Source organism: Microcebus murinus, chromosome 16 (genome assembly GCF_040939455.1).
Source record: "Microcebus murinus isolate Inina chromosome 16, M.murinus_Inina_mat1.0, whole genome shotgun sequence".
NCBI lineage: Eukaryota > Metazoa > Chordata > Mammalia > Primates > Cheirogaleidae > Microcebus > Microcebus murinus.
In genome coordinates, this window is record NC_134119.1 from 59,801,068 (window position 1) to 59,828,120 (window position 27,053).

The following is a 27,053-nucleotide window of genomic DNA, read 5'->3' on the forward strand; positions in this document are numbered from 1 at the left end:
CTCTCACACTCAAGCTAATTCATGCTCACTCTTGAGCAACTCATCAAAATAATCATTTAGGTGTTCACAGCAGTTTACGGCTCCAATGGCTTTTGCTCCACTTAAAGTGATCTCAGCTGTTATCTGTATTTTCCCGTATCTCTGGAATTGAAGGTAGCAGATTGTCCTGTGACCTCAATTCTCTGTTGGGTCTAAGTCATTGATTTTCAGTCCTTTTTCCCCTCCTTGTTGTAAAGATGGGAGTGATGACTGCCAAGCTCTTTAAATGTCAGAGCCCAAACCAGAAGTCCTGGATCTTTAAATATTCAAAATTTAATTAAAAAAAAAAAGCCATAGGCTGGCTGCCACGGCTCATGCCTGTAATCCTAGCTCTCTGGGAGGCCGAGGTGGGAGGATCACTCAAGGTCAGGAGTTCAAAACCAGCCTGAGCAAGAGTGAGACCCTGTCTCTACTAAAAATAGAGAGAAATTAATTGGTCAACGAAAAATATATATAAAAAATTAGCCGAGCATGGTGGCACATGCCTGTAGTCCCAGCTACTCAGGAGGCTGAGGCAGGAGGATCGCTTGAGCCCAGGAGTTTGAGGTTGCTGTGAGTGAGGCTGATGCCATGGCACTCTAGACCAGGCAACACTGAGACACTCTGTCTTAAAAAAAAAAAAAAAGCCATTATAAAAGTCATTATATTTCACATCCTCCACCAGCACTGAATGAGTACTCATTTACTTGCATTTACTTACTCAGAGCTGGATGTTGTAAATTTTGTAACTTCCACCTAGCTCTACAGTTTTATTTGGCCATGCTACTAAGTTTTAGCAGGTAGGATGTGAAGGAAATTAATGTGTACAACTTCAAGTAAAGCAAATTGATCTGATTCCTTGCACCCTTCTCCACTTGGCTCCTTGGGATGTATGTGATGGCATGCCATCCAGGGTAATGTGAATAAGGTCACCACACTAGGGGTGACGGAAAACAAGAAAGAGAACCTGTCCCCCTAGTGGTCTAATTGCAGACTATTAAATGAGAGGATAGAACAATTCGTTTTTATTTTATATTAAGGCACTTTTTTTTGCTATAATCCTATGAAATAAATCTGTATGTCAAAAATTAGCCTTGTTGGCCGGGCGAGGTGGCTCACGCCTGTAATCCTAGCTCTGTGGGAGGCCGAGGCGGGCGGATTGCTCGAGGTCAGGAGTTCGAAACCAGCCTGAGCAAGAGCGAGACCCCGTCTCTACTATAAATAGAAAGAAATTAATTGGCCAACTAAAAATATATATACAAAAAATTAGCCGGGCATGGTGGCGAATGCCTGTAGTCCCAGCTACTTGGGAGGCTGAGGCAGCAGGATTGCTTGAGCCCAGGAGTTTGAGGTTGCTGTGAGCTAGGCTGACGCCATGGCACTCACTCTAGCCTGGGCAACAAAGCGAGACTCTGTCTCAAAAAAAAAAAAAAAAAAAAAAAAAAAAAAAAAATTAGCCTTGTATTTGACAATACTGGAATACGTTAAATCAAGCCCACTTCAATACTCTGTTTTTAGTATTTTCATGGCCTTTTAAAATCCTGTAAGTCAATTTTGCCCGTCTTCTCCACTGCCAAATTTGTTTCTATTTACCCATATATTTAACATTGTCCTTATCCATCTTTCCTTCTTGTTTCTCAAGTCTCCCATCTGGGATGACTTATGTTATAAATAGTATGTCAATGCTTCCCCTCAGCAACCCCTCTTCTCAATGCCTCTTTAGTCCCTGGACATCAAGTTTTTTAATAAACCAAGCCAAATGTCAAAATAGCAGTTCTTAAATAGTCTTGGAGTCCCTAAGGATATCTGAGGCCAAAATTATTCATAATTTATAATTTAATAATGTTAAGACTGTATTTCCCTTTTCATTCTCATTCTCTCAGGAGTATAAGATGGAGTTTCCCAATCTACTTGACATGTGACACTGCTACAGACTGAATATAGAAGCAGAGATGAAAACTTAGCTGTCTTCCATGAACACATTGAGGGTATTTTCAAAATTATATAACGACACTCTTATTAAATATTTTTTGTTTTGTGAACAATTATTTTTCATAAAATATATTATTCATCTTAACATATAATGAGTTTATTAGTTTCAAATGAATTACAAATATTCTCGACAATTTTTGAGTTTGAGAACTGCTGTTGGAAAACGCCCCACTGTTTTAGGTCAGTGGGGAAAAAAGAATCTGAGATGGAAATTTATGGTAGGGTTTACTAGGGAGAGCTCTTGGGAATATCACCAGTAAGAAAATGAGGGAAGGAGACTTGGATGGAAGCAGAAATTGAATCGTGATGCAGTTGCAATTTGTTTCTTGGAGAGCTCTAAAGCTGGCATGATTCTTCAGAGTTGTCCTAAATTGAGGCGGGGCAGGTTGCCTTTAGCGAGCCAGTATAACCTTGCATAAGGCAGCTCCCTTCATCCAAGAGCAATTCCTGTAGAGGAACTTACTGTTAGTTGTCAGTAGTCAAGATTCTCAGTAGTTGGCAGCACATTTGTCTCAATCCTAGTAGTGGAATCTTGACAAGTCTGAAGCATAGCTTACGCTCCAGAGTTCCCCCAGGAATCAGGATGAAATAACCCATGACAGAACTATGCCTACAATCACATCCTTGACTTATTCCTCTTTCTTACCCTGATTCCTCCATGCCCTTATCCTTCTTACTGCGAGCACTTCCTTAATAAATCACTTGCATAGTAATCCTCATCTCAAGGTCTGCTTCGGGGAAACCACCAAAAAGAAAGTCTATTAATAGATCTTGATATCAGTCCCCAAATTTTCTTTAAAATATTTCTCCCCAGTCTCCTGCATTTTTATCAAATGGTCCACCACCCAGCCAGTTGCTCTCCATAAAACCATAGGAGTTATCCTTTATCTCTTTCTTCTACATCTTTCGTAGGAACAATTTTATTGAGTCACCTCCAAAATATATCTCAAATCTATCAATTTGTATTTCTGTGGCTCCAGTCTAAGCCACTATCAATATGTTTTATTCTGTGTCTTCCAAGGTCACTCAAAGAAATCAGATCTTAAGAAGTCTGAAATCTAGAATGGAATCTCTCTGAGCAGTTCCTGTGTGTCCTGGTAAAGAGGAATTTACTTTGATTTGATTAATGATTTTGTCAGATGTTAACTCAGTCACTTATACCTATCTTATTATATCCACCCCTTAGAACATAGGGAAAAATGAATTTATAGTGATCATCTGCTTGCTGACACACGATCAGTAAAATACCCTTCTTAGTCTTCAGATTCACGTTTATTCTCAGGCATTTTATCTCACCCGATAAGCTCAGCCAGTCTTACTTGGGTCAGAGAGAGGCCAAAAAACAAAACAAAACAAAACAACACAAACAAACAAAAAAACCCTAAGGTCCTTATGAAACTTATGCAAAATTTTAAATTTCTCTGCTGATTCCAAAGGTACATACAGAAAGGGGCAGAAAATTTAAAGAATGAAGTATGGGCTAGATAAAGAAATATGGAGAAGAAAATCACAAAGAAAGACAACAGTTTAGGCAAAAAATAACGTCTTATAAATATTTACATAGGGTTTCTTGTGTAGATAACACATGAAATTTGAAAACTATTTTTTTAAAAAAGGTCCACAAATTAGGTATGCTGGCAAAACTGTATTTAACACAAAATCTATTTAAGAAGAGACTATAAAATGACAATATTCATTTAGATATTTAAGTTTTGGTAAACTATAATTTTTGTTTTCATTAAAATTAGCCTCTATTTATTACAAGTCACTGTCAATCTTCAAAGATACCTAATAACAATCAAAATTGATACAGTCATGGTTGTGTTTTTTAACTTTGGTTTCAGAAAAATTTACTGTTGTGAAATCAACTTTGAACAAGTGCAGTTAATGTTCAAACATAAAAGCTAAAGATCCTTTTTGACTAACTCTCAATTCTTATCTTCTTCTTAAAAAGGCATTAGTGATTTTTCTATATATCAAATATTGTAGAGATGACATGATAAAAAATTACCCAAGTCGGGGCTGACTCTTGTATTGTTATAGAGAATGAGACTCATTTAGAGGAACTCCATTATTACTGCTCAGGGTGCACCAACCAAAACTAGATACGTTGTATAAGTCAAGGGGTGTGAAAAGAAAAAAATAGACTGTAGATTAAAACTGAAACAACTTTCTACAATTGTTGTGGCCATCTCAGGAAACAAAATTTCTCATTTTAAAATACCATAATAACAATAACCTTAATGCCTATGCTGGTTGTATGGAAAATCATAGGACAAGAAAACTAATATTTCAAAGTCAATTTCTCAAGTAAATTTTATCCTCTCTCTAAAGAGTCTAAACATATTGCTAACTAGTTAGCTATAAACCTAAAAAATTTGTAGCCAAATAATGCTAGACACACAAAGAGGTAGGGACCATGATTAGACCATCATGCCTTGAACTAGTAAATAAAAATATATTTCATTTGTTACACTGGCATCTGATTCTTAAATGTTTAATAATTAAATATTTATTTGAATCTAGGACATCAATTGAAAGATGAGTCCAATTTTAGAAATGTTAAAATGTAAAAAAAGCACCACAGAATTGATAAAACATGCTAATTTCATGTTATACAGTAAACAGGATTATTGTAATTACTAATTTTCTGGAAATTTTTTTTTTTTTTTTATTTTTTTTATTTTTTTTTGAGACAGAGTCTTGCTTTGTTGCCTAGGCTAGAGTGAGTGCCGTGGCGTCAGCCTAGCTCACAGCAACCTCAAACTCCTGGGCTCAAGCGATCCTTCTGTCTCAGCCTCCCGAGTAGCTGGGACTACAGACATGAGCCACCATGCCCGGCTAATTTTTTCTATATATATTAGTTGGCCAATTAGTTTCTTTCTATTTATAGTAGAGACGGGGTCTCGCTCTTGCTCAGGCTGGTTTCGAACTCCCGACCTCGAGCAATCCACCCGCCTCGGCCTCCCAGAGAGCTAGGATTACAGGCGTGAGCCACCGCGCCCGGCCATTTCTGGAAATTTTTTGATGAAATAGTTTAGCAACTGATATGAGATCAATCAATTGTAACATTTCTTTTTATGGGCATGAACTTCCCCAGGCCCACTATGTTTGAGAAATAACTAGAAAAACATTATTACAACAAGACATTCATATTATCATTGTGTATCATTACCTTTTATGATTTTATATGATACCATTCTTTTTTAAGGCATAAAAATTACAAATAAAGCTAAAGGTCCCCTTTAACCAAAACCCGCAAACTCAATCTCCAGCCAGAGACAACACTATCAATAATTTGGTATGTATCCTTCTATTCCATTTAAATAGTTTTTACAGACATATTTCAATAATAGAAACATTATTCTTCATAAGAAGTGTTCTTCATAAATGCTTTCATCCCAATTTACAAGAATATCATTATACAATATTTCATTTATACCTTGATTTTTTCCACTCAACATTGTTTTAGATAACTATTCATGTTATATAATATGGATCTATTTCATTTCTTTTAACTGCTGTATACTAGTATATCATTTGAATATATCATATTTTATTCATCCATTATCCCACTGGTGAATATTCAGGTTGTTTTCAATTCATATATATATATAAATAATTTTTTCTTTTCCTTTTTATATAGATAGGATCTCACTATATTGTCCAGGCTGTTTCAGACTCCTGAGCTCAAGTGTTTCAGCCTCCCAATTAGTTGGGACTACAGCTACCGGCATGAACCACTGCACCCAGCTACATATATATTTTTGATTTTCTATAGTATATATACCCAGAAGTGGAATTGTAAGGTCTTTTAGTCTTTAAAAGATGCTTCTTTGCCTCAAGGTCACAAACAATACCCTCTATTTTCTCTCAATGGTTTCAGAATTTGGCTTTTCACATTGTCATATTCAAATCCATTAGAATATTATTTCTTTACATGTTGTAAGGTTGTATGTAATTTTATTTTATTTCCCTCAGTATGGAGAGTCAAATACTCCAATAATTTTTATTGACTAGGTCATGTCATTATTTTCCTACTAACTTATGATGATGTCAGGTCTTACACATACCAAGTTGACAGGTCTGTTTCTAAGCACTCTATTCTTTTAACATATGCTTATGTAGCTACTGATGCACTTATACCACACATGTGTTAATGACTTTAACTTTCTGTGTGTAGTATATGGTGAGGGTCTCTCCTCTGTTCTTTTCCGAAATTGGCTCAGCAATCCATATACTTCTATTTCACATAAATTTTAGAATCATTTTGTAAAGATCTTATAACATTATTGTTAGATTTTGTTTCGAACTTCATTCACTCTACAGATTTTTATTTATTTTATATATTTTTTCTTGCTTATTTTTTTAGTGACTTATTTGCTTCAGATCTACAGATTTTTAGAATGGAGATTTTTATGATACCAAGCTTCTTTAACTATTTATATGGTATTTTTCTTCATTTATTTAAGTCTGACAACCTTCAACAAAGTATTACAATTTTTCCATAAAGATTTTATTCATTTTTTTTTAGATTACACCAAGATATTTTAAGTAAAACAATGCTGAATTTAAGACAAGGCCTTCCTTCACTTAGTACACTCGTCGTTTCTCACCTGTATGACCTCTCTTATGTATAGAAAGGGATGCTCTTTGAGAGAATGCTTTCCCACATTCATTACATTCAAAGGGTTTTTCACCAGTATGACTTCTCATATGTATAATAAGTAATGAGCATTGAGAAAAGGCTTTTCCACATTTATTACATTCATAAGGTTTCTCCCCTGTATGACTTCTTACATGAAGAGTAAGAGATGAGATTCGAGAGAAAGCTTTACCACATTCATTACATTTAAATGGTTTCTCTCCAGTGTGAATTTTTTCATGCTCAAGAAGATTTTGTCTCTGACTGAAAGCTTTTCCACACTGATTACAATGATAGGGTTTCTCTCCAGTATGAATTTTCTCATGTTCAGTGAGATTTGATTTCTGACTAAAGGCTTTCCCACACACTGTACATGCATAGGGTTTCTCACCAGTATGAATTCTTTGGTGTCGAATGAGGTTGGACATCTGTATAAAGGCTTTCCCGCACTCACTGCATTCATAAGGTTTCTCTCCAGTATGAATTTTCTGGTGTGTAATAAGATTTTCTTTCCGGCTGAAGGCTTTTCCACATTCATTACATTCATATGGTTTCTCAGCTGTATGATTTCTCATATGTACAGTAAGGGATGAACTTTGAGAGAAAGCTTTCCCACATTCACTACATACATAGGGTTTCTCACCAGTATGACTTCTCATATGTATAATAAATACTGAGCATTGAGAGAAAGCTTTTCCACATTTATTACATTTATAGGGTTTCTCCCCTGTGTGACTTCTCATATGTAGAGTAACAGATGACATTCGAGAAAAAGCTCTACCACATTCATTACATGCATAAGGTTTCTCCCCAGTATGAATTTTCTCATGCTCAATGAGATTTTGCTTCTGGCTGAAGGACTTCCCACATTCCTTACATTCATAGGGTTTTTCTCCAGTGTGAATTCTCTCATGTTCAATAAGATTTGATTTCTGGCTGAAGGCTTTCCAACAATCCTTACATGCATAAGGTTTCTCCCCAGTGTGAATTCTTTGGTGTCTAATAAGGTTTGACATCTGAATGAAAGCTTTTCCACATTCATTACATTTATATGGTTTTTCCCCAGTATGAATTTTCTGATGTGTAATAAGATTTTCCTTCCTGCTGAAGGCTTTTCCACACTCCTTACATTCATAAGGTTTCTCTCCAGCATGAATTCTCTCATGTCTCATGAGGTCAAATTTATGACTGAAGTCTTGTCCACACTGACCACACTTAAAGGGGGATACAACATAGGACGAACAATAGTAAAATGGTTTTTCATAATCATTACATTCATAATTTTTCTCTCTTACACAGCCTTTCTCATAACTATTTAGGCCTAAATTATGTTCCAAACTCTTATCAAGTGAGTCACATTCATAGAAGTTTTGTCTCGAAGTAACAATGTCTGAGCTCAGAGGAAATATTTTTGCAACTTTTTTACATTCAATTACTTTTTCCTTAATCAGGGTTTTCTTGGAGATGGGTGTGAATTTTCTCACAAGTGTTTCCTGTTGCTTCTTGATCTGTTCATCAACTTCCCAAACTTCTAAAATGGAGGACCAAAAATTATTATTTATAAATTTTTCTACCACTATACTATTAATAACATTTCAGAAATTTGCTAGTGTAGGGTTTAATCTTTGATGTTGGCCATAGTCAACCAATATAAAAGAAATCTAACCAAAATGTTTCTAAGGTTTGAGAAGTTAACTACTATAGAAAACATCATAGGCCCAAGTAGCTTTGACTGAATTTAAAAGTGTTCTTGTACATTGTAGAAATCAGCAAAATAAATAATTAAAACAAAACAGTAAACATAAAAATGAGTGGATAGGGAGTCAAATGACTAGAGAATAAAGTTAATATTTGTGATTAAACACACTGGATTGAATGCATATGTTTATTTCTCCTTCTTCCTAAAATTCCTTTAAAATTAATAGTAAAGAATAAAGGATCAAATCCACAAGAAAAAGGATACAGAATTGTAAATAGGTTATCAAGGGATTTCAATAAAACACTCCAAGATGGAAGGCATTTAGGGAACTAATAACTAGATAGCAACACTAAAAAGTTAAAGCAAAAGCCAATATGGGCCTGGCGTGGTGGCTCATGCCTGTAATCCTAGCACTCTGGGAGGCCAAGGTGGGCGGATTGCTCGAGGTCCGGAGTTTGAAACCAGCCTGAGCAAGAGTAGGACCCAGTCTCTACTATAAATAGAAAGAAATTAATTGGCCAACTAATATATATATATATAAAAAAAAAATCAGCCGGGCATGGTGGCGCATGCCTGTAGTCCCAGCTACTCAGGAGGCTGAGGCAGCAGGATCGCTTGAGTCCAGGAGTTTGACACCATGGCACTCACTCTAGCCTGGACAACAAAGCAAGACTCTGTCTCAAAAAAAAAAAAAAAAAAAAAAAGCCAATATGCACCAAAGTGACTTGGCCCAAAATCACTGCAAAAGCTCAAGAATTAGAGGATTCAGGTACTTAAAGATAGGGACAAACATGTACAAGACAAGGATGTTCCCTCTCATCATTGCTTTTCCATGTTGCACTGTAAGTCCTAGCTAATGCAGTAAGATAAAAAAAAAAAAAAAGGAAATAAAAGGTATAAAGATTAGGAAAGAACCAAAAACCTAAAACTGTCTATGTTCACTGATGACACAAACTTTATGTAGAAAATCCAAGAATCAACAACAATTGAACTAATAAGTCAAAGGCTGGCAAGGATGTGGAGCAATAGGAACTTTCATTCATTGTTCGTAGAAACACAAAATGTTACAGCCACTTTGGAAGACAGTTTGGTAGTTTCCTTCAAAATATAAACATACTCATATTGTATCATTCAGCAATCATGCTCCTTGGTATTGACTCCAATGAGTTAAAATCTTATGTTCCTACAAAAACTGTTATAGTAGCTTTATTTATAACTGCCAAAACATGGAAGATATCTTTCAGTAGGTGAATGGATAAATGATGGCACATCTAGACAATGGGATACTAGTCCATGTTACAAACAAATTATCAAGCCATGAAAACACACTGAAGAATCTTAAATCATATTGCTAAGTGAAAGAAGCCAATCGGAAAAGGCTACCCACTATATGATTCCAAACATACTGGAAACAGAAAAACCATGGAGATAGTAAAAACATCAATGGTTGTCAGAAGTTACAGGAGAAGGAGGAATAAATAGGAGGAACACAGATTTAAGGCAATGAAACTATTCTGTATGATACTATTCATGTCAAAACCCATAGAATGTACAACACCAAGAGAGAACCCTAGTGTAAACTATGGACTTTGAGTGGTAATGATGTATCAGGGTAGGTTCCTCGATTTTAACAAATACACCCCTGTGGTGCAAGATGTTGATAGTGGGGGAGGCTGTGCATATGTTGTAGCAGGGGGGTACAAGGGGCCTCTGTACTTTATGCTTGATTATGCTGTGAACCTAAAACTGACCTAAAAAATAAAGCTTATTAATTAAAAAATCTGGGCACAGTGGCCCCACTGGAAGTCCCAGCTACTGGGGTGGCTTGCTCAAATCCAGGAATTTGAGACCAGCCTGAACAGCACAGTGAGACCATGCCTCAAAAACAAAAGAAAACAAAAACAGTAGGGTAAGAGTGGGGCTAAAAAGAAAAGTATTAATTTAAAGCCTGAATAAGGAACAGTTAGACCGTAAGGCAGGTATTATGGATCTGCTTAAGTAACATCTATTCCAATTTCCCACTGTTTCCATCTTGCAAAGGCTAAGGCAGTTAAAACTACATTTCCTAGACATAACTAAATGTAAGGTTCTCATGTGATTCAGATTCACCATGCACTCACACGACATTTTAATTTAGAATTAAATTAGGAGAAGAGAGTGGGCATTTTGCTTATGACATTACAACAATTTGCTTATGACATTATAACAGTAGTGGCAAGGTTCTAGAGCCCACAGCTATAGAAGCATCCTCCTGGTTCAGCCAAAAGCAACTTCTTGATCATACTGGAGAACAAACTCCCCCTAGAAGCTTACTTTTGTGTAGAGCTTTGTGATCAGATTCCTCGAAGCTTACCTTGTAGTTTGTCTCTTCAGTGCTCCCAAAGATTCTGTAAGCCACTTAATATCTTCATATAAATTCCTTCCTTCTTAAATTAGCAGCTAGTATACTCTTCTCTCTACAACTAAACCTTGAACAATATACCACTACCCCAATTCACACAGGAAGTGGCCATGTCTCCACAATGCAAGCAGGAAAAGGACAGCTTACCTTCTAGAGAAAATGAACCAGAGAAGCTCTACACTTAGAAACAAATGAAGCAGATGTAGAGGAAACATCTCATACTAACTAAAAAGGTAAAAATTATGTGAATGTTTATACATTAAATAGTGAAGAGACTTCCAATCCCTATCTGTTGCTTAGCCTCATGAATACTGACACTTACCTCCAGGTAGAAAAGATATAATAAGATTAAAAGATAAAAGACCTATAGATACTGGCATTTGAAACTACACACAAAACCTCTGTGATCTGATTCAATCATTCCATAATACAGTCCACTAGTCAAAACAGCGTAACAAATTTCTTTGTGAAATAGAACATCTTTTTAATTTCCCTTTTATCACTTCATGAGGTAAACAAATGACACTGATGGATTCCTTATTTAAACAAAGATTTTGAGAGTATCATTTAAATTAAAAATACATACAAAACCAACAAAACTGAAAAATAAGGCAGGTAAAACTCTAAGAATGATAAGAAGTTATAGAAGGATATGTAATTAATAGTTATTTTTTGGCTCAGTAATAAATAGTATGCCAACAATCATAACAAAGTAAACAGTGAAATTAAACTAGCCAAAATTTGTGATATAGCTATCTTCAGAAAAAAAGGAAAGGAGAAGTGGTGGTGGTGTTATAACAGTACTAAACCTCATCTTCCATTTAAATCAAGTTGATAAAAATTGGAAAATTATTAAATAGCAGTATATTCAGGGAAGTCTAGCTTCTACCCTTTCCTACACTGATTCCTCCTTTGCCCTACATGTAACCATTTTTATTACTTCTTAAGTTATCCTTCCACTATTTAAAACAACATAAACATATATACACGTACATATACAACATACATTTATTATATATAACATACACACACATATATATCATATATACAGTTGACCCTTGAACACAGAGATTGGGAATGCGACCCCCCCCACATTTGAAAAATCACATATAACATAACTATTAATAGCCTACCGATAACATACAACTAACACATATTTTGTATGTTGTATTATATACTGTATTCTTACAAGAAAGTAAGCTAGAGAAAAAAATATTAAGAAAATAGGCCAGGTGTAGTGGCTCACACCTATAATCCCAGCACTTTAAGAGACCAAGGCAGTAGGATTACTTGAGGCCAGGAGTTGAAAACCAGCTTGAGCAACATAGTAAGATCTCATCTCTACAAAAAAATAGAAAAATTAGCGGGGCCTATTGATGCATGCCAGTAGTCCCAGCTACTTAGGAGGCTGAGGTAAGATTGCTTGGGCCCAGGATTTTGAGGATGCAGTGAGCTATAAGGACGCCACTGCACTATAGCCTGGGCAACACAGTGAGACTCTGTCTCAAAAAAGAAAAAGAAAATGATAAGGAAGAGAATATATGTTTACTATTCCTTAAGTGGAAGTGGATCATCATAGAGATCTTCATTGTCATCATCTTCACAATGAGTAGGCTGAGGAAGAGGAGGGGCTTGATCTTGTCTTAGGGGTGGCAGAGGCAGAAAAAAATCAGCATATAACATGGAGCTCAAACTCATGTTGTTCAAGGGTCAACTTTATTACATACCTTTAAATATATATACCTCCAAAAACACATACACACATTTCTGACTCTTTTTTTATCCTAAAGGTAGCATATTCTAAACACTGTTCTGCACATTGATTTTTTTCACTTATAGATCTTGAATGGAACCACGATTTATAGTTTTCTTTCCAATTCTTAAAGTACTAACTTTGTTCTCTTGTCTAATACTTATATATATACTTAACAAGAAATATACAAAAGCTACAAAAGGAAGCCCTTAGAATGCTCCATTTCTGAAGGATACAAAAGTAGATTATGGAGATCTGAACAAAGACAGAGTAAATTTTTTTTTTTTTGAGACAGAGTCCCATTTTGTTGCCAGGGCTAGAGTGCCCGGCATCAGCCTAGGTCACAGCAACCTCAAACTCCTGAGCTTAAGTGATCCTTCTGCCTCAGTCTCCCGAGTAGCTGGGACTACAGGCATGTGCCACCATGCCTGGCTAATTTTTCTGTATATTTTTAGCTGTCCAATTAATTTCTTTCTATTTTTAGTAGCGATAGGGTCTCGCTCTTGTTCAGGCTGAGCTCAAACTCCTGAGCTCAAACAATCCACCCGCCTTGGCCTCCCAGAGTGCTAGGATTACAGGCATGAGCCACCGTGCCCAGCCTCAGAGTACATTCTTGGATAGAAAACTTTGGCATTATAAGGATGTCAAATCTCTGAAACTTAATCTATACATCTGGCACAATCACATTAAAATTTGTAACAGGTTTATCTCTGGGAGTAGACAGTTAAGTCTAAAATTCATATAGTAAAATGAACACTGAAGAATACCCAGGATAAGTCTAAAAAACAAGCATATGCAACAAAAGAAAGGAAGGGATTTAGTGTCAAGGAAAAGAGGAGACTTGCTTTTCAGTGTATCTTTTGGAGTATTTAGGGTTTTTTTGTTTTGTTTTTTTTTTTTTTTTGAGACAGAGTCTCACTTTGTTGCCCAGGCTAGAGTGAGTGCCGTGGCGTCAGCCTGGCTCACAGCAACCTCAATCTCCAGGGCTCAGCGATCCTCCTGCCTCAGCCTCCCGAGTAGCTGGGACTACAGGCATGCACCACCATGCCCGGCTAATTTTTTGTATAATATTTTTAGTTGGTCAATTAATTTATTTCTATTTTTGGTAGAGACGGGGTCTCGCTCAGGCTGGTTTCGAACTCCTGACCTTGAGCAATCCGCCTGCCTCAGCCTCCCAAAGTGCTAGGATTACAGGCGTGAGCCACCACGCCCGGCCTAGGTTTTTAACTAAGTATGCATATACTATATTTTCAAATAAAGGAATGGAAGGTGGCAATAATCAAGAAGGAGATACCATGAGATTTCTCAGTCAGAAACTTTTAAACTTCTAAGGCATGGGATTGTGAGAGTGGTGAAATACAATGGGAAATAAGACTGTTGTTACCAACTGTAATTTGACGTTTTTCGAAATGGAAGGAAAGAAATTAAAAGGAAGCTAAGTGTGAAATAGATATGTTTTTAAAATACTCCACAACCATGAAATACTGAAGGAAATATAAGAAAAGTATAAGGAAATAAAACCATGATTATAAAAAAAAAGAGAGCCCAAGGATTACCGAGAGGGATAATAAATCCTGAAAGTAAAGCTGCAAATGGATTAGTGAAGGTTATCATCCTGAAATCGGATAGAGCTACTGGCCCTCCAAAATTTGAAAAAGGAAAATATCTGCAATACAGAAAGAATATCTAGAAATGTCACAGTAATCCAAGGCATTGCATACCATTTGTCACTCTAGAAGACTAGGCCTTTAAGAAAATCTTGGAAAACATGAAATGGTCTCAACCCTTCACTGAACAACTGTCACGTGGTTTTCTCAGTGCTGTTTTTCACTTTTTTTTTTGAGACAGAGTCTCACTGTGTTGCCTGGGCTAGAGTGCTGTGGCGTCAGCCTAGCTCACAACAACCTTAAACTCCTGGGCTCAAGCAATCCTTCTGCCTTAGCCTCCCGAGTAGCTGGGACTACAGGCATGCGCCACCATGCCCAGCTAATTTTTTCTATATATTTTTAGTTTGCCAATTAATTTCTTTCTATTTTTAGTAGAGATGGGGTCTCCCTCTTGCTCAGGCTGGTCTCAAACTCTGGACCTTGAGCTATCCTCCCACCTCGGCCTCCCAGAGAGCTAGGATTACAGGCAAGAGCCACCGTGGCCGGCCTGTTTTTCACTTTTTTACCTGGACAGTGCCTCCCAAACATTTCTTCCTCCAACACCCATGGCTCCTCTTCTTGCTCTAATTTAAATATCACATCAGGTTTGGTGACTTGACAGCCTATTATAGGAAACAGCAAAGGACTTGGATGTTAATGCTGGAGACAACCATCCACATCTTGAGCTGAGGCCAAGTTGAGGGCTTATGAAGGAGGAGAATGAACTCACACAATGACACAAAGTAATGAGCCTTTACCCTAAGACTGGAGCACATATAATCATGTGAAGAAAGTAAAGATTCAACTCATCTGGCAAGTTACAGTTTTCACATATTTCTGAAATAGAAAGGAATTCTCTGTTAAATTACAAAGCTACTCTTACCCACTGTGACTAGGTTGCTATAGTTCTCTAGCATCACATCCCGGTACAAGTTCCTCTGAGCAGGTTTCATTTGCTGCCACTCCTCCTGGGTGAAGTCCACAGCAACGTCTTTAAATGTCACTGTGACCTGTAAAAACAGAGGAATTCCTGATTAATTTGAAGTCATCAAAGTTAGGCATTATGAACAAAACACGTAAGAACTTGTTTAGCTAGTATTCAGGGGTCAGAATTCATTAAAAACTATTTATCAGGTATTCGTATCTACCAAGTTTTATATTATACTGTGGGGGAAAATAAACCATAGTAGAAATATACTGTAAGAATATGTTAATTATTGAATTAGTAATCATTATGCAGGAAGCTGCAGACAGTGGTTACTGATTTTTACTGGGCTGCGACAGAGATGAAGAGTTGAAAGACTCAGAGGTAAATGGCTCAGAATCTGCCCAGGTGGTTGTAGGATCTAGGGAGATGGGGAACATGGCATAGAAGAGAAGAAAAATAAGGCAGGAGAAAGGACAGATATGAAAATTTGAACATGCAAAGTTTGAGGGAAATAGACTTCACTAAGATAATCTAGGCAAGTAACTATACAAACAACAACAAAATCAAGAAAAGAGGAGAAAGGAATCAGTATCCAGAGTGGGCATAGTATATAACCTAAATGTTCAATTTTCAACAAAAAATTACCAGACAGGCAAATAGTAAGGAAAGGGAAACCCATACAATAGGGAGAAAGCAGACAACAGAAACTGCTTGTGAGAGGGCCTAGATGTCTGGTTTAACACACTAAAACTTCAAAGCTGCCACTATAGATACAGAACTCAAGGAAGTCATGATTAGGGAAGACATGAGAACAATGTTTCATCAAATAAAGAATACTGATACAGAGATAGAAGTCATAAAAAATTGTGCAATTTTAAAGTACAATAATCAAAGTGAAAAATTCACCAGATGGGCTTAGATCTGAACTGGCAGAAGAAAGCAGCAGCAAACTTGAAGACAGATTGATAGGGATAATGGAATTCAAAGGACAAAGAGAAAAAAGAATAAGGAAAAATAAACAAGTCTCAGAGAAATGTAGAATACCATTAAGTGCACCAATATATAAAAGGGGGAGGATATCAGAAGGAGAAGAGAAAGAAAAAGATTTAAAAGAATTCAAAGAAAAAATGGCTTAATATTTCCCAAACTTGATGAAAAACAATAATCTATACCTCCAATGAACTCCAAGTAAAAGAGACCCACACTCAGATATATCATAGCAAAAATGCTGAACGCTAGAGTCAAAGAGAAAATCCTGAATACAAAGGTGGAATGAAGCAAATGACGGTAGATTCAAGAGAATTTGAACATCAAAAACATGGTGAATAAGAAGGTTAATATAACAAATGTTATAAATATATATTTGCTCTTATTTTCTCTTCTCTGCTTCTTTACTAGATATAACACTATATGCAGTAATAATTATAACAAGTTGAATTTGTTACATGTATAACACTACTAGTACAAAATGGAAGAAGAGGGAATAGAGCTACATAAGCGTAACATTTCTGTAAACAATGCGGTATAACAACTACTTACATAGCATTTACATTGTATTAAGTAATCTAGAGATGATTTAAAGCACACAGGAGGATGTGTGTTGGCTATATGCAAATACTATACCATTTTATATATGGGACTTGAGCATCCATGGATTTTGGTATGGGGGGGGGGAGGCTGGAAACATTCCTCCACAGATACTAATGGATGACTGAACACTTTTGTAGAGGATTTTTCTAACCGCTGTGTATTCTATTCACATATAAATAAGAGCTGTCATAGAATATATTTACATCCAGATTCTAGAATGAGTTTGAGCTTGCATGGCATAGAATGCAAGCAGTCCATTTCTATTTGATAGTCCAGGGGTCTTCAAACTTTTTAAACAGGGGGCCAGTTTACCGGTCCTCAGATGGTTGGAGGGCCATTGGAGAGTGCCATGCACAATCCACACATGGGCACTGTGGACCCGGGACGAGTGGGCTGCTAAGCAGGACAGGCAGCGGCAGCAAAAACACCCGGCGGGCCAGATAAACATCCTCAGCCGGCTACATGTGGCCTGAGGGCTGTAGTTTGAGGACCTCTGGGCCCTCTAAACCAAAATATCTGGCTCTGGTATCTATAAGAAACTGCAGAAACTTTTTGATAGCTATGAGTGTCCCACTTACAGATCACAACTCCTTTGACACAATTTCCAGCTTTTTACTCTGTAAAGAAAATGCATGTGTATACTAATGATGTGGAATTTACTCATAAAAGATGGTCATTAACCTCAAATTCAAAATATGCCTGAAAAATATATCTGCAAATCTGAATTGTCAGTTTCTTTGTGAAATTATTTTTAAATATTTATTGTCCACCTACATTTCTTCCAATTACTTCTTCATGTTCTTCACCCAATTTTCTATTTTCTTAATTATTGGTTTTTAAGAATTGTTCATATTATTTCTGCTATATGTACATTCCAAAAACTGTTCCCAGCTTTGTCTTTTTACAGTTTTCATAGTGGTTTACTTGAAGAAAAAGATTAATTTTATAAACCCAAATCAGGCAACCTTCTCTTTCATCTTCTAAGATACATGTTAAACTGAAAAAGGAGGCCAATGAATACAGAAAACACATCCAAAGACTGTATCAAGCAGTTAAGATTATACAGCTAATAATGATTAACAATACCTATCATTTAAAGAGCACTTACTATGTGCATTAACCCTCTCAACATTCCTATGGGATAAGTACCATTATTATCCCCATTTAGAGATGATACAACTGAGGCACAAAGAGATTAAGGAACTTGTCCATAGTCATGCACTTCTATATATCGCTGAGTCAAGATTTGAATGCAAGTCTGTCCAGGGCCAGAGAACCACCATACCAACAGGAGAAATAACTGGATAAACCACATGATCATATGGTCAAAAGATGTGTGTTTCATGATAGGAAACACATGAGTTCAGGAAAAAAAGGCAGTGAAGTAGAAAGTGTTCAAAACACTGGAGTGTGACTTACTTCAGAAGTAGAAACAAAAAGAATCAAGGGCAGATGAGAATAATTTGGTAAAGACGATGAAAGAACACTGCATCTTCTAAGACATAAAGAAGATGTAAAAGCTATGGATACCAGAACTACAAGACTTTGCCATAGAATATTAGCATAATTTAGCTTAACATGTATTGAAAGCTCAAGTGAAGACAATATATATGTAGGATCATTTGAAAGACATATGTTCCATTTATTCTCCTAGAAAATTTCATCTTTTGATCTTCGGGAAAGACTCATAAAAACTAAGCTTAAAATTATAAGAATTATAGAATTACAGTTGTCCCTCAGTATTCATGGGGGATTGGTTCCAGGACTCTACACAGATACCAAAATCCACAGATGCTCAAGTCCCTTGTATAAAATGATGTAGTATTTGCATATAACCAATGCGCATCCTACCATATACTTTAAATCATTTCTAGATTACTTATAATACCTAATACAATGTAAATAGTTATACTGTATTGTTTAGGGGAAAATGACAAGAAAAAAGTCTGTACATGTTCAGCATAGATGTGACCATCCATTTCAATATTTTTGGTCCCCAGTTGGTTGAATATATGGATGCAGAACCCATGTATATGGAGGGCTGACTGTATTTTAAAATTTCTCTTTGGCTAGGTGCCAATGAAAAGGTTTTTCTTGGCCGGGAGCTGTGGCTCACGCCTGTAATCCTAGCATTCTGGGAGGCCAACACAGGCGGATTGCTCGAGGTCAGGAGTTCAAAATCAGCCTGAGCAAGATTGAGACCCCGTCTCTAGTATAAATAGAAAGAAATTAATTGGCTAACTAATATATATAGAAAAAATTAGCTGGACATGGTGGCACAGGCCTGTAGTCCCAGCTACTCTGGAGGCTGAGGCAGTAGGATTGCTTGAGTCCAGGAGTTTGAGGTTGCTGTGAGCTAGGCTGACGCCACGGCACTCACTCTAGCCTAGGCAACAAAGCAAGACTCTGTCTCAAAAAAAATAAATAAATAAAAAGAAAAGGTTTTTCTTTCCTTAAATAGTTTTAACTTTTTTTCCTCATAAATAGTACAAATTATGAAATAAACTTTTGTGTCCCAGTTTACTCTGACTCTTCAGATCATATTCAAATTTGAACTCAACTTTACTAATTTTTATGTACTTGCCTTTTGCATTGTATAGCCATATCCCAAATTTTCCTTAGTTTTAATTTTCTATCTGTATTTTTCCTCACTTTGATTTTTGTTGATTTGGTTTTTCTAACTTAACTGGTAAGTTATAGTAACACACTGTAACTGTATTTCAAAATAATGCTGAAAACAAATAAATACTTAAAACGTACAAGAGATCTGGTTGTATCCTCTTCTTCCTCAGAAAGGTCATAGTTCTGAGAACACCAAGCTGAAGGAAAAGAAACAGAACAGATTTGCTTCAAGAGTTCCAGAAAAAGAAATACAGATATGTTCAGTACCAGGTGGTTATAAGACCCCATACAGATGAATGATCCTAAGAGCCATGAGAAATGTTAATAACCATCTAGTTACAGAGACACTGAAATGTTAACTAATTTAATTATATGGGGTATGACAGAGATTTCTGAAGGGCTAAGTAGAGGGTACTCAATGAATCTATTGGCAATATAGTATTTTACTAGGGTTTTGCTGTTTTATTCCTAATAAGAAATTTATTTTAAGTACATAATAATAAGCACCAGAAACATTTAAGGATTACGATGGCCTTAAAAATATTTTTAAGTTGGGCAAAGTGGTGCATGTCTCTAGTCTCAGCTACTTGGCAGGCTGAGGTAGGAAGATTGCTCGAATAGAGAAGTTCAAGGCCACAAGATCCCATCTCAAAAAAAACAAAAAGATATTTTTTATCATAAAGAATTTAGAAAAAAACCTTGATCAGAGACTGGTTATAGGCAGTGTGGAATATTCATATGGTAGAATGAGATACAGTCATAACTTTAATGACATTTTTATTACAAACCTGATTTTTTACTCCCCCAAATTCAGGGCCTTCTGGTTAAATATGGATGATAGAATACCTGCATTTATTTCTGCTCTCTCCCAAACCCAACCACAATGTCAGTAAAAGAACCAAGGAAGCTAAAATTCACAAGAACAAAGAATATAGAAGACTTCAGCACATAAGTGATGTCAGCAAAATGTTGGAAGCTATAGAGCAGACAGATGAGTGGTATCTAACTTAACCAGAAACAGCTGAAGCTTAAGTGAGGGTAAAGGGAGGGCAGGAAAGCCATGTCAGGACTCCAGTAAGGCTCAGTAATGGAAGTCCATCTGAAGTCAGGAGTTTACAAGTAGGGCTGAAAAACAGGGAACTGAATGTAAAATGTTTTAAGAAGATGTTAAGACCACATGATACCTTCTTTCACCTCACATTGTATGGTGATATTTCCCTCACAATGGCAACAGAAAATAAAGAGATTTTTTTCTCTAGATATACTGAATGAGATAGGCTATGGATTCAGGCATACCAGACCCAGATAAAGGTGGAGTCAAAGCAATGTAGAGAAAAAGAATGAAGTGAAAGTTCTCATACTGTAAAATAAGTTGCCCCCTCCCCCACCCACTTCCTTTGTTTGCCTCCCAAAATGCAGGAGTTTTGTACTCCTCAAGCAACATTTAGAACTTCTTGCTGGGAAAATTAGCTAGCCCAAAAGAAAATGCCTATAGATCTAGACATTTGGTCAACCTTCAACCTCCAATAAAACACCACATCAGAAAGAAGAACAAGGAGAAGAGTATATTGGCGTGCAGATAACAAGAAAGGAGTTAGGTAGTAAAAGAGAGCTAAATCCTTACCTTCATCGTCAAAAAACAACAGAAAATATCTAAACCTGAGAAATCAAGCATTAACAGTATAAGGATGTCATTCATAAAAACAGCATTCAATACCAGAATATCCAGACAAAAATGTTCAAAGTGGTTGCCTCTGGGGAACAAAAATAGAGGATGAGGAGGGATGGAATAGGAAACTTTTGTTTGTAGTTATATATTAATAACAGCATTTAAAAATATATTTATTCCACAGATGTAGTCAATCGGAAAAAAGAAAAATGAAAAAAAATAAAATAAAATAAAAAAATAAAAATATATTTAAATGTGTCCTTTTAAAAAAATAGAAATATCTAAAAGTTTATTTTAAAGAGTCAAGTTAATAAAATAAAAAACAGGCCGGGCGCTGTGGCTCACGCCTGTAATCCTAGCTCTTGGGAGGCCGAGGCGGGCGGATTGCTCAAGGTCAGGAGTTCAAAACCAGCCTGAGCAAGAGCGAGACCCCGTCTCTACTATAAATAGAAAGAAATTAATTGGCCAACTGATATATATATAAAAAATTAGCCGGGCATGGTGGCGCATGCCTGTAGTCCCAGCTACTCGGGAGGCTGAGGCAGAAGGATCACTCAAGCCCAGGAGTTTGAGGTTGCTGTGAGCTAGGCTGACGCCACGGCACTCACTCTAGCCTGGACAACAAAGTGAGACTCTGTCTCAAAAAAAAAAAAAATAAATAAAAAATAAAAAACAAATATCTACCTCGCACAGTCAATAACACCCATGTGAACTTTCTTGGTGGGAGTACTGAATTTCCTAACTCTTTTATATTGTGCCTAAACATATAGCCTTTTCTCCTAAGCTCTGCCCACCTCTGAGCCACCTCACCTCTCCTTTCCAACATCTGGGTCAAATGCTCCATTGTCACACAGCTATTGCTGATCTCTGAAAGTTGAGAAGTCATTCACACCTTCCCCGCTCTGGATAGAAGGAGAAGCGTCAAGATAAACTCCAGGTGTAGCAACTCCAGGATCCACTCTTTCCCAGGACTCTCCAGCCTCTGAGGCAGGTCTCAGTTCAGAAGGTGTCCTTCCATGATAGATTCTGTTCCTCAGGCTTCTTTCTACTCAAACCAAAGATCTGTTTTATCCTTGTGGAGCCAGGATCTGTAGGGTAGGACATAAATCCAATTTACCTGATGTCTTACTCACTCATTGGCTCCCTGTGGTAACCCCCCAGTGATCATGGGCTTCTGGTATTCATGCCTTTTGTAGGCACCCCACACTGAATAGGTTTGACCCATATAACCAATAGAATATTGCAGAAATGTTGGTGTGTGACTTCTAAGATTAAGTCATAGAAGACATTGAGGCTTCTGTGTTTAACATTTTTGGACCATGTACTTTGAGAGAAGTCAGCTGCCACACCATGAAGACATTCACCTAGCACTACGGAGTGGCCTCCTATCGACTAACTTGCCAGCCATCTTGGAAACAACTTCTCCGGCCCCAGTCCAGCTTTCTGACGACTGCAGCCTTGAGGACATCTTGACTGCAACTTCATGAGATATCCAAGCCAAAATACCCAGCTAAGTCACTCCCCACAGAAACCGTAAAATAATGTTTACTGTTGTTTAAACCACTAAGTTTTCAGGCAATTTATTACACAGTAATAGATAACTAAAACAGCCCCCAAACACTAATTTTCATTGCTTGTAACTCATACTCTCTGAAGTCACTGACCAGAGATGCTAAACACAGAGACTAGCAGAATTCTGGAGGAAAACTCAAGGACTCAGCAATCCATCCCAAGCTGAACAAAGCATTCAACAGAAACACCAAGAGTCTAGAAACAAATGATGTTCACCTATCTGCTCTTCAAATATTCTCTATGAGTAAAAAGGTGTAGGCTCAATGCAGTGAAAGATATAAAGTCAAAAAACACTCAGATTTGCAGCAATTCAAGATGTGGAGCAAAAGAGAGCTTCATTTAAAGTCCAACTATTACATTTCCTATATTAGGTAGCTTGGTAACTGAAGGAGAAAGAGCTGCAATTTAGAATTCCAAGACTCTTCATTTGAAATAAGAATTATGTCCATGTCATAATGATATTGGATGAGTAAAAGAAATGGCTATTAAGTAAGTTAAGATATATTAATTTACCAACTGCTATGAGCCTTTACTGAGCAAAGGGTAAAAAAAGATTCATAAGAAAGGAAATCTTTGCCCTACATGATAGAACAGAAATAATAAAATAGAAAACATTAAATTATAATAAATTTTTTAAAGTGCTATGCTTGGGATATACTCCTAATACCACTCATATAGTTATTATTTTTTTTCATGATGATTACCACCTTCTGACAAACTATGTTGTACAGTCATGCATCACTTAGTGATGGGGATATGTTCTTAGAAATGTGTCATTAGAGAATTTCAATGTTGTACAAACATGATAGAGTGTACTTACACAAACCTAGATGGCACAGACTACTATACATCTAAGCTATATGGTATAGCCTATTGCTCCTAGGCTACAAAACTATACAGCATGTTACTTTACTGCATACTGCAGACAACTGTAACACCACTCTCAGTATTTCTACATCTAAATATATCTAAACATACATAACGTATAATAAAAGTACAGAATAAAAGATAAAAAGTGGGCCGGGCGCGGTGGCTCACGCCTGTAATCCTAGCTCTCTGGGAGGCCGAGGCGGGCGGATTGCTCGAGGTCAGGAGTTCGAAACCAGCCTGAGCAAGAGCGAGACCCCGTCTCTACTATAAATAGAAAGAAACTAATTGGCCAACTAATATATATAGAAAAAATTAGCCGGGCATGGTGGCGCATGTCTGTAGTCCCAGCTACTTGGGAGGCTGAGACAGAAGGATCGCTTGAGCCCAGGAGTTTGAGGTTGCTGTGAGCTAGGCTGACGCCACGGCACTCACTCTAGCCTGGGCAACAAAGTGAGACTCTGTCTCAAAAAAAAAAAAAAAAAAAGATAAAAAGTGGTACGCCTGCATAGGGCACTTACCATGAATGGAGCCTGCAAGACTGAAACTGGGTGAGTCAGTGAGTGAGTAGTGAGTGAATGTAAAGCCTAGGACATTACGATACACTACTGGAGACTTTATAAACACTATACACACTTAAGCTATGCTAAATTTATAAAAATATATTTTTCACTCTTTAATAATAAATTAGCCTTAGCTTACTGTAACTTTTATACTTTATAAACTTTTAAATTTTTGATTATTTTGTGATAACAGAGCTAAAACACACTGTAAAGCTGTACAAAAATATTTTCTTTGTTATATCCTTATTATATAAGCTTTCTTCAATTTAAGTTTTTTTTAGTTTTAAACATTTTTGTTAAAAACTAAGACACACATGCATACATATTAGTGTAGGTCCATACAGTGTGAGGATGACCAATACCACTGTCTTTAACCTCCATATCTTGTCTCCGCTGTAACATCTCTTAGTACAGTGCATTACTCACATATTTGCAGTGATGCTAGTATAAACAAACCTACTTTGTTGCCAGTCATGTAAAAGTGTAGCATGTAAAATTATGTACAGTACATAATACTTAAAAATGATAATACAGCCTGGTGTGGTGCTCACTCCTGTAATTCGAGTACTCTGAGTGACCGAGGCAGGAGATCACTTGAGTTCAGGAGTTTGAGACCGCCCTGAGCAAGAGCAACGTTAACTGTAAAACATTCTCAGGCAGGCCTTTCAGGAGGTATTCCAGAAGACAGTGTTATTGTCATAGAATATGATAGTTCTATGCAGTTTATTGTCCCTGAAAACCTTCCCGTGGACAAGATATGGGAGGATATGTGTAGGTTATGTGCAAATACTACTATACCATTTTACATAAGGGACTTGAGCATCTGTGGATTTTAGTATCTGTGAAGGGTCCTGGCACCAAGGGACAACTATATATAGAACAAATGAGCTACCACTACTAATTTGGGGATTTAAAACTAGAAGAAAGTAATACATTAGACAAGAATAACATAGAAATTAGTGTGTAGTTTGCAGTTCAAGTGTTTTAAAGTCTTATTCATGTTTGGATTTTGTTAAATATGCATGTTAAAAATTCAAGAATAAAAGCAGAAATCAAATTAGCAGAGAAAGAAAAAGGGATAAAGTGAACCTGCACAAAGGTATAATATATATATTAAAAGGTATAATGTATACAACTATTATATATCAATAAAAGTTTCATTAAAAAGGTATAAGATCACGCCTGTAATCCTAGCACTCTGGGAGGCCGAGGTGGGCGGATTGCTCAAGGCTGGGAGTTCGAAACCAGCCTGAGCGAGACCCCGTCTCTACTAAAAATAGAAAGAAATGAATTGACCAACTAAAAATATATATACAAAAAATTAGCCGGGCATGGTGGTGCATGCCTGTAGTCCCAGCTACTTGGGAGGCTGAGGCAGGAGGATCACTTGAGCCCAGGAGTTTGAGGTTGCTGTGAGCTAGGCTGACGCCACGGCACTCACTCTAGCCTGGGCAACAAAGTGAGACCCTGTCTCAAAAAAAAAAAGGTATAAGAGGAGGAGGGGTGGCAAGGGCAATATATGTAACCTTAACAACATTTTTACCCCCATAATATGATGAAATAAGAATTTTAAAAAGGTGTAAGAAATAAAAAGTAATAGAAAATAAAACATTTTATCACCAATCACGATAAATGCAACTAAATTAAACTCACCTATTAAAATAAGTCAAGCAGGATAAAAGGGTAACAAACCCAGGAATATGCTCTTTATAAAAACAGATCTGAAACATAAAGACACAAAGGAAAGTGGTTAGAAAATTAAATTATTGACAAATACACTAACAAAACCTGAAAAGCAATATTATCAGACAAAAGAGAACTTGGACTAAAAGGCACTCAGGAGGATAAAGAGGCATGTTTCTTAGTGTGGTAGATTGGAATTTTGGTCCCAATTCCTCACCCCACTCTAATAGGTTTATATTAACACATTAACACTCATTGCCAGGTAACTTTGCCTTGCCCTTCAACTGTGGATATAATTGATATTAGCCATGTGATTTGTTCTGGTTAACATAATATTAATCTATTTGAAAGCAGAGGTTTTAAGGGTGTTTGCATGATCTGTCCTGTGCTCTGTTGATCCATTATTAAGAAAATGCCCTGGTAATTACTGTCCTTTTGGCTTCAGCCCCTGAAAGAACACATGCCAAGCAGATCTAACTCATCCTGCAGCCCAACCACTCAGCCAAGCCCAGCCTAGAACAGTTGAACACAGGGAACCTGTAAACCTATGAACATGATAAATACTTGCCCTTGTATGCCACTAAGCTTAGGGGTGATTTGTTAAACATCGTTATTATCATGGCAATAGCTAACTAATACACATAATAAAAGAAGCAAGCCATAAAATATTAATGGACCTTATGAAGGTCACGAAGGAAAACTGGAAAGCTACAGAACAGGACCAAGGACTGTTGGAGGGGAAGGAGGCAGCAAAGGAGACTAAGGAGGGGTGGTGAAAACGGAAGAATGACTAAAAAAATAGAATTTTTTAAAAGTGGTTACCTATTATACCAAATGCTACAGAGAAATCTACTCAAGAAAAGAACCATTATATTTATCACAAACACGCATACTTCGCCACGCTCACACTCACAACACAACACTCTTAATCACAATCACACACATATCACACACCTCACCACAGTCATCACCAAAAACATCACCGTGACACAAACACCCACATCACAATCACTCCCTCACAATTACTCACGGCGTCACAATCACACACCCGCACTAACTCCCACCACAGTTTTTGCTCCAACAACTCACCAGTAGCGTACTCGCACCCGGAGCCCTGGCCCGTGCCGCTACTCCGGACACTCTGGGCCTAAGACGCTCCGTCCCATCAGCCGCCGCGGCCGGTACGGTCCAGAGTCCAGACTGGACGAGTCCCTCCCTCACCCCTCGCTACGGGGACCCGGCAGCATCACCTGCCGGAAACGCCAGCATGTGCAGCCAGCTCGCAGTTCCTGAGAGGCTGGGAGAAGGTGACCGGGAGATAACAACTCCACGGACGCCGGTAACACCGAACCATCCCTCGGCGCCCACGACGTTCCAGAGCACAACACCTCCCAGAAGGCCTCGC

At 37.3% G+C, this 27,053-nt stretch overlaps 1 protein-coding gene across 3 annotated transcripts; it reads right to left on the bottom strand.

Annotated features, from left to right (window-relative positions):
* Positions 1-5,026: 5,026 nt before the first annotated feature.
* Positions 5,027-26,899, bottom strand: ZNF568 (zinc finger protein 568). Of its 3 annotated transcripts, XM_012774862.3 has the most exons (7): positions 26,738-26,899; positions 25,619-25,686; positions 21,774-22,051; positions 19,433-19,491; positions 15,038-15,164; positions 14,682-14,777; positions 5,027-8,186 (listed from the first exon to the last, which is right to left on the bottom strand). In XM_012774862.3, exons 3-7 carry the CDS (start codon positions 21,847-21,849, stop codon positions 6,604-6,606), a joined length of 1,941 nt encoding a protein of 646 aa, XP_012630316.2. In that variant the 5' UTR covers positions 21,850-22,051; positions 25,619-25,686; positions 26,738-26,899; the 3' UTR covers positions 5,027-6,603. The 3 variants fall into 3 exon arrangements, with proteins under 3 accessions (XP_012630316.2, XP_012630319.1, XP_075849158.1); XM_012774865.3 differs by lacking the exon at positions 21,774-22,051; XM_075993043.1 differs by lacking the exon at positions 19,433-19,491.
* Between the last annotated feature and the right edge of the window lie 154 nt (positions 26,900-27,053).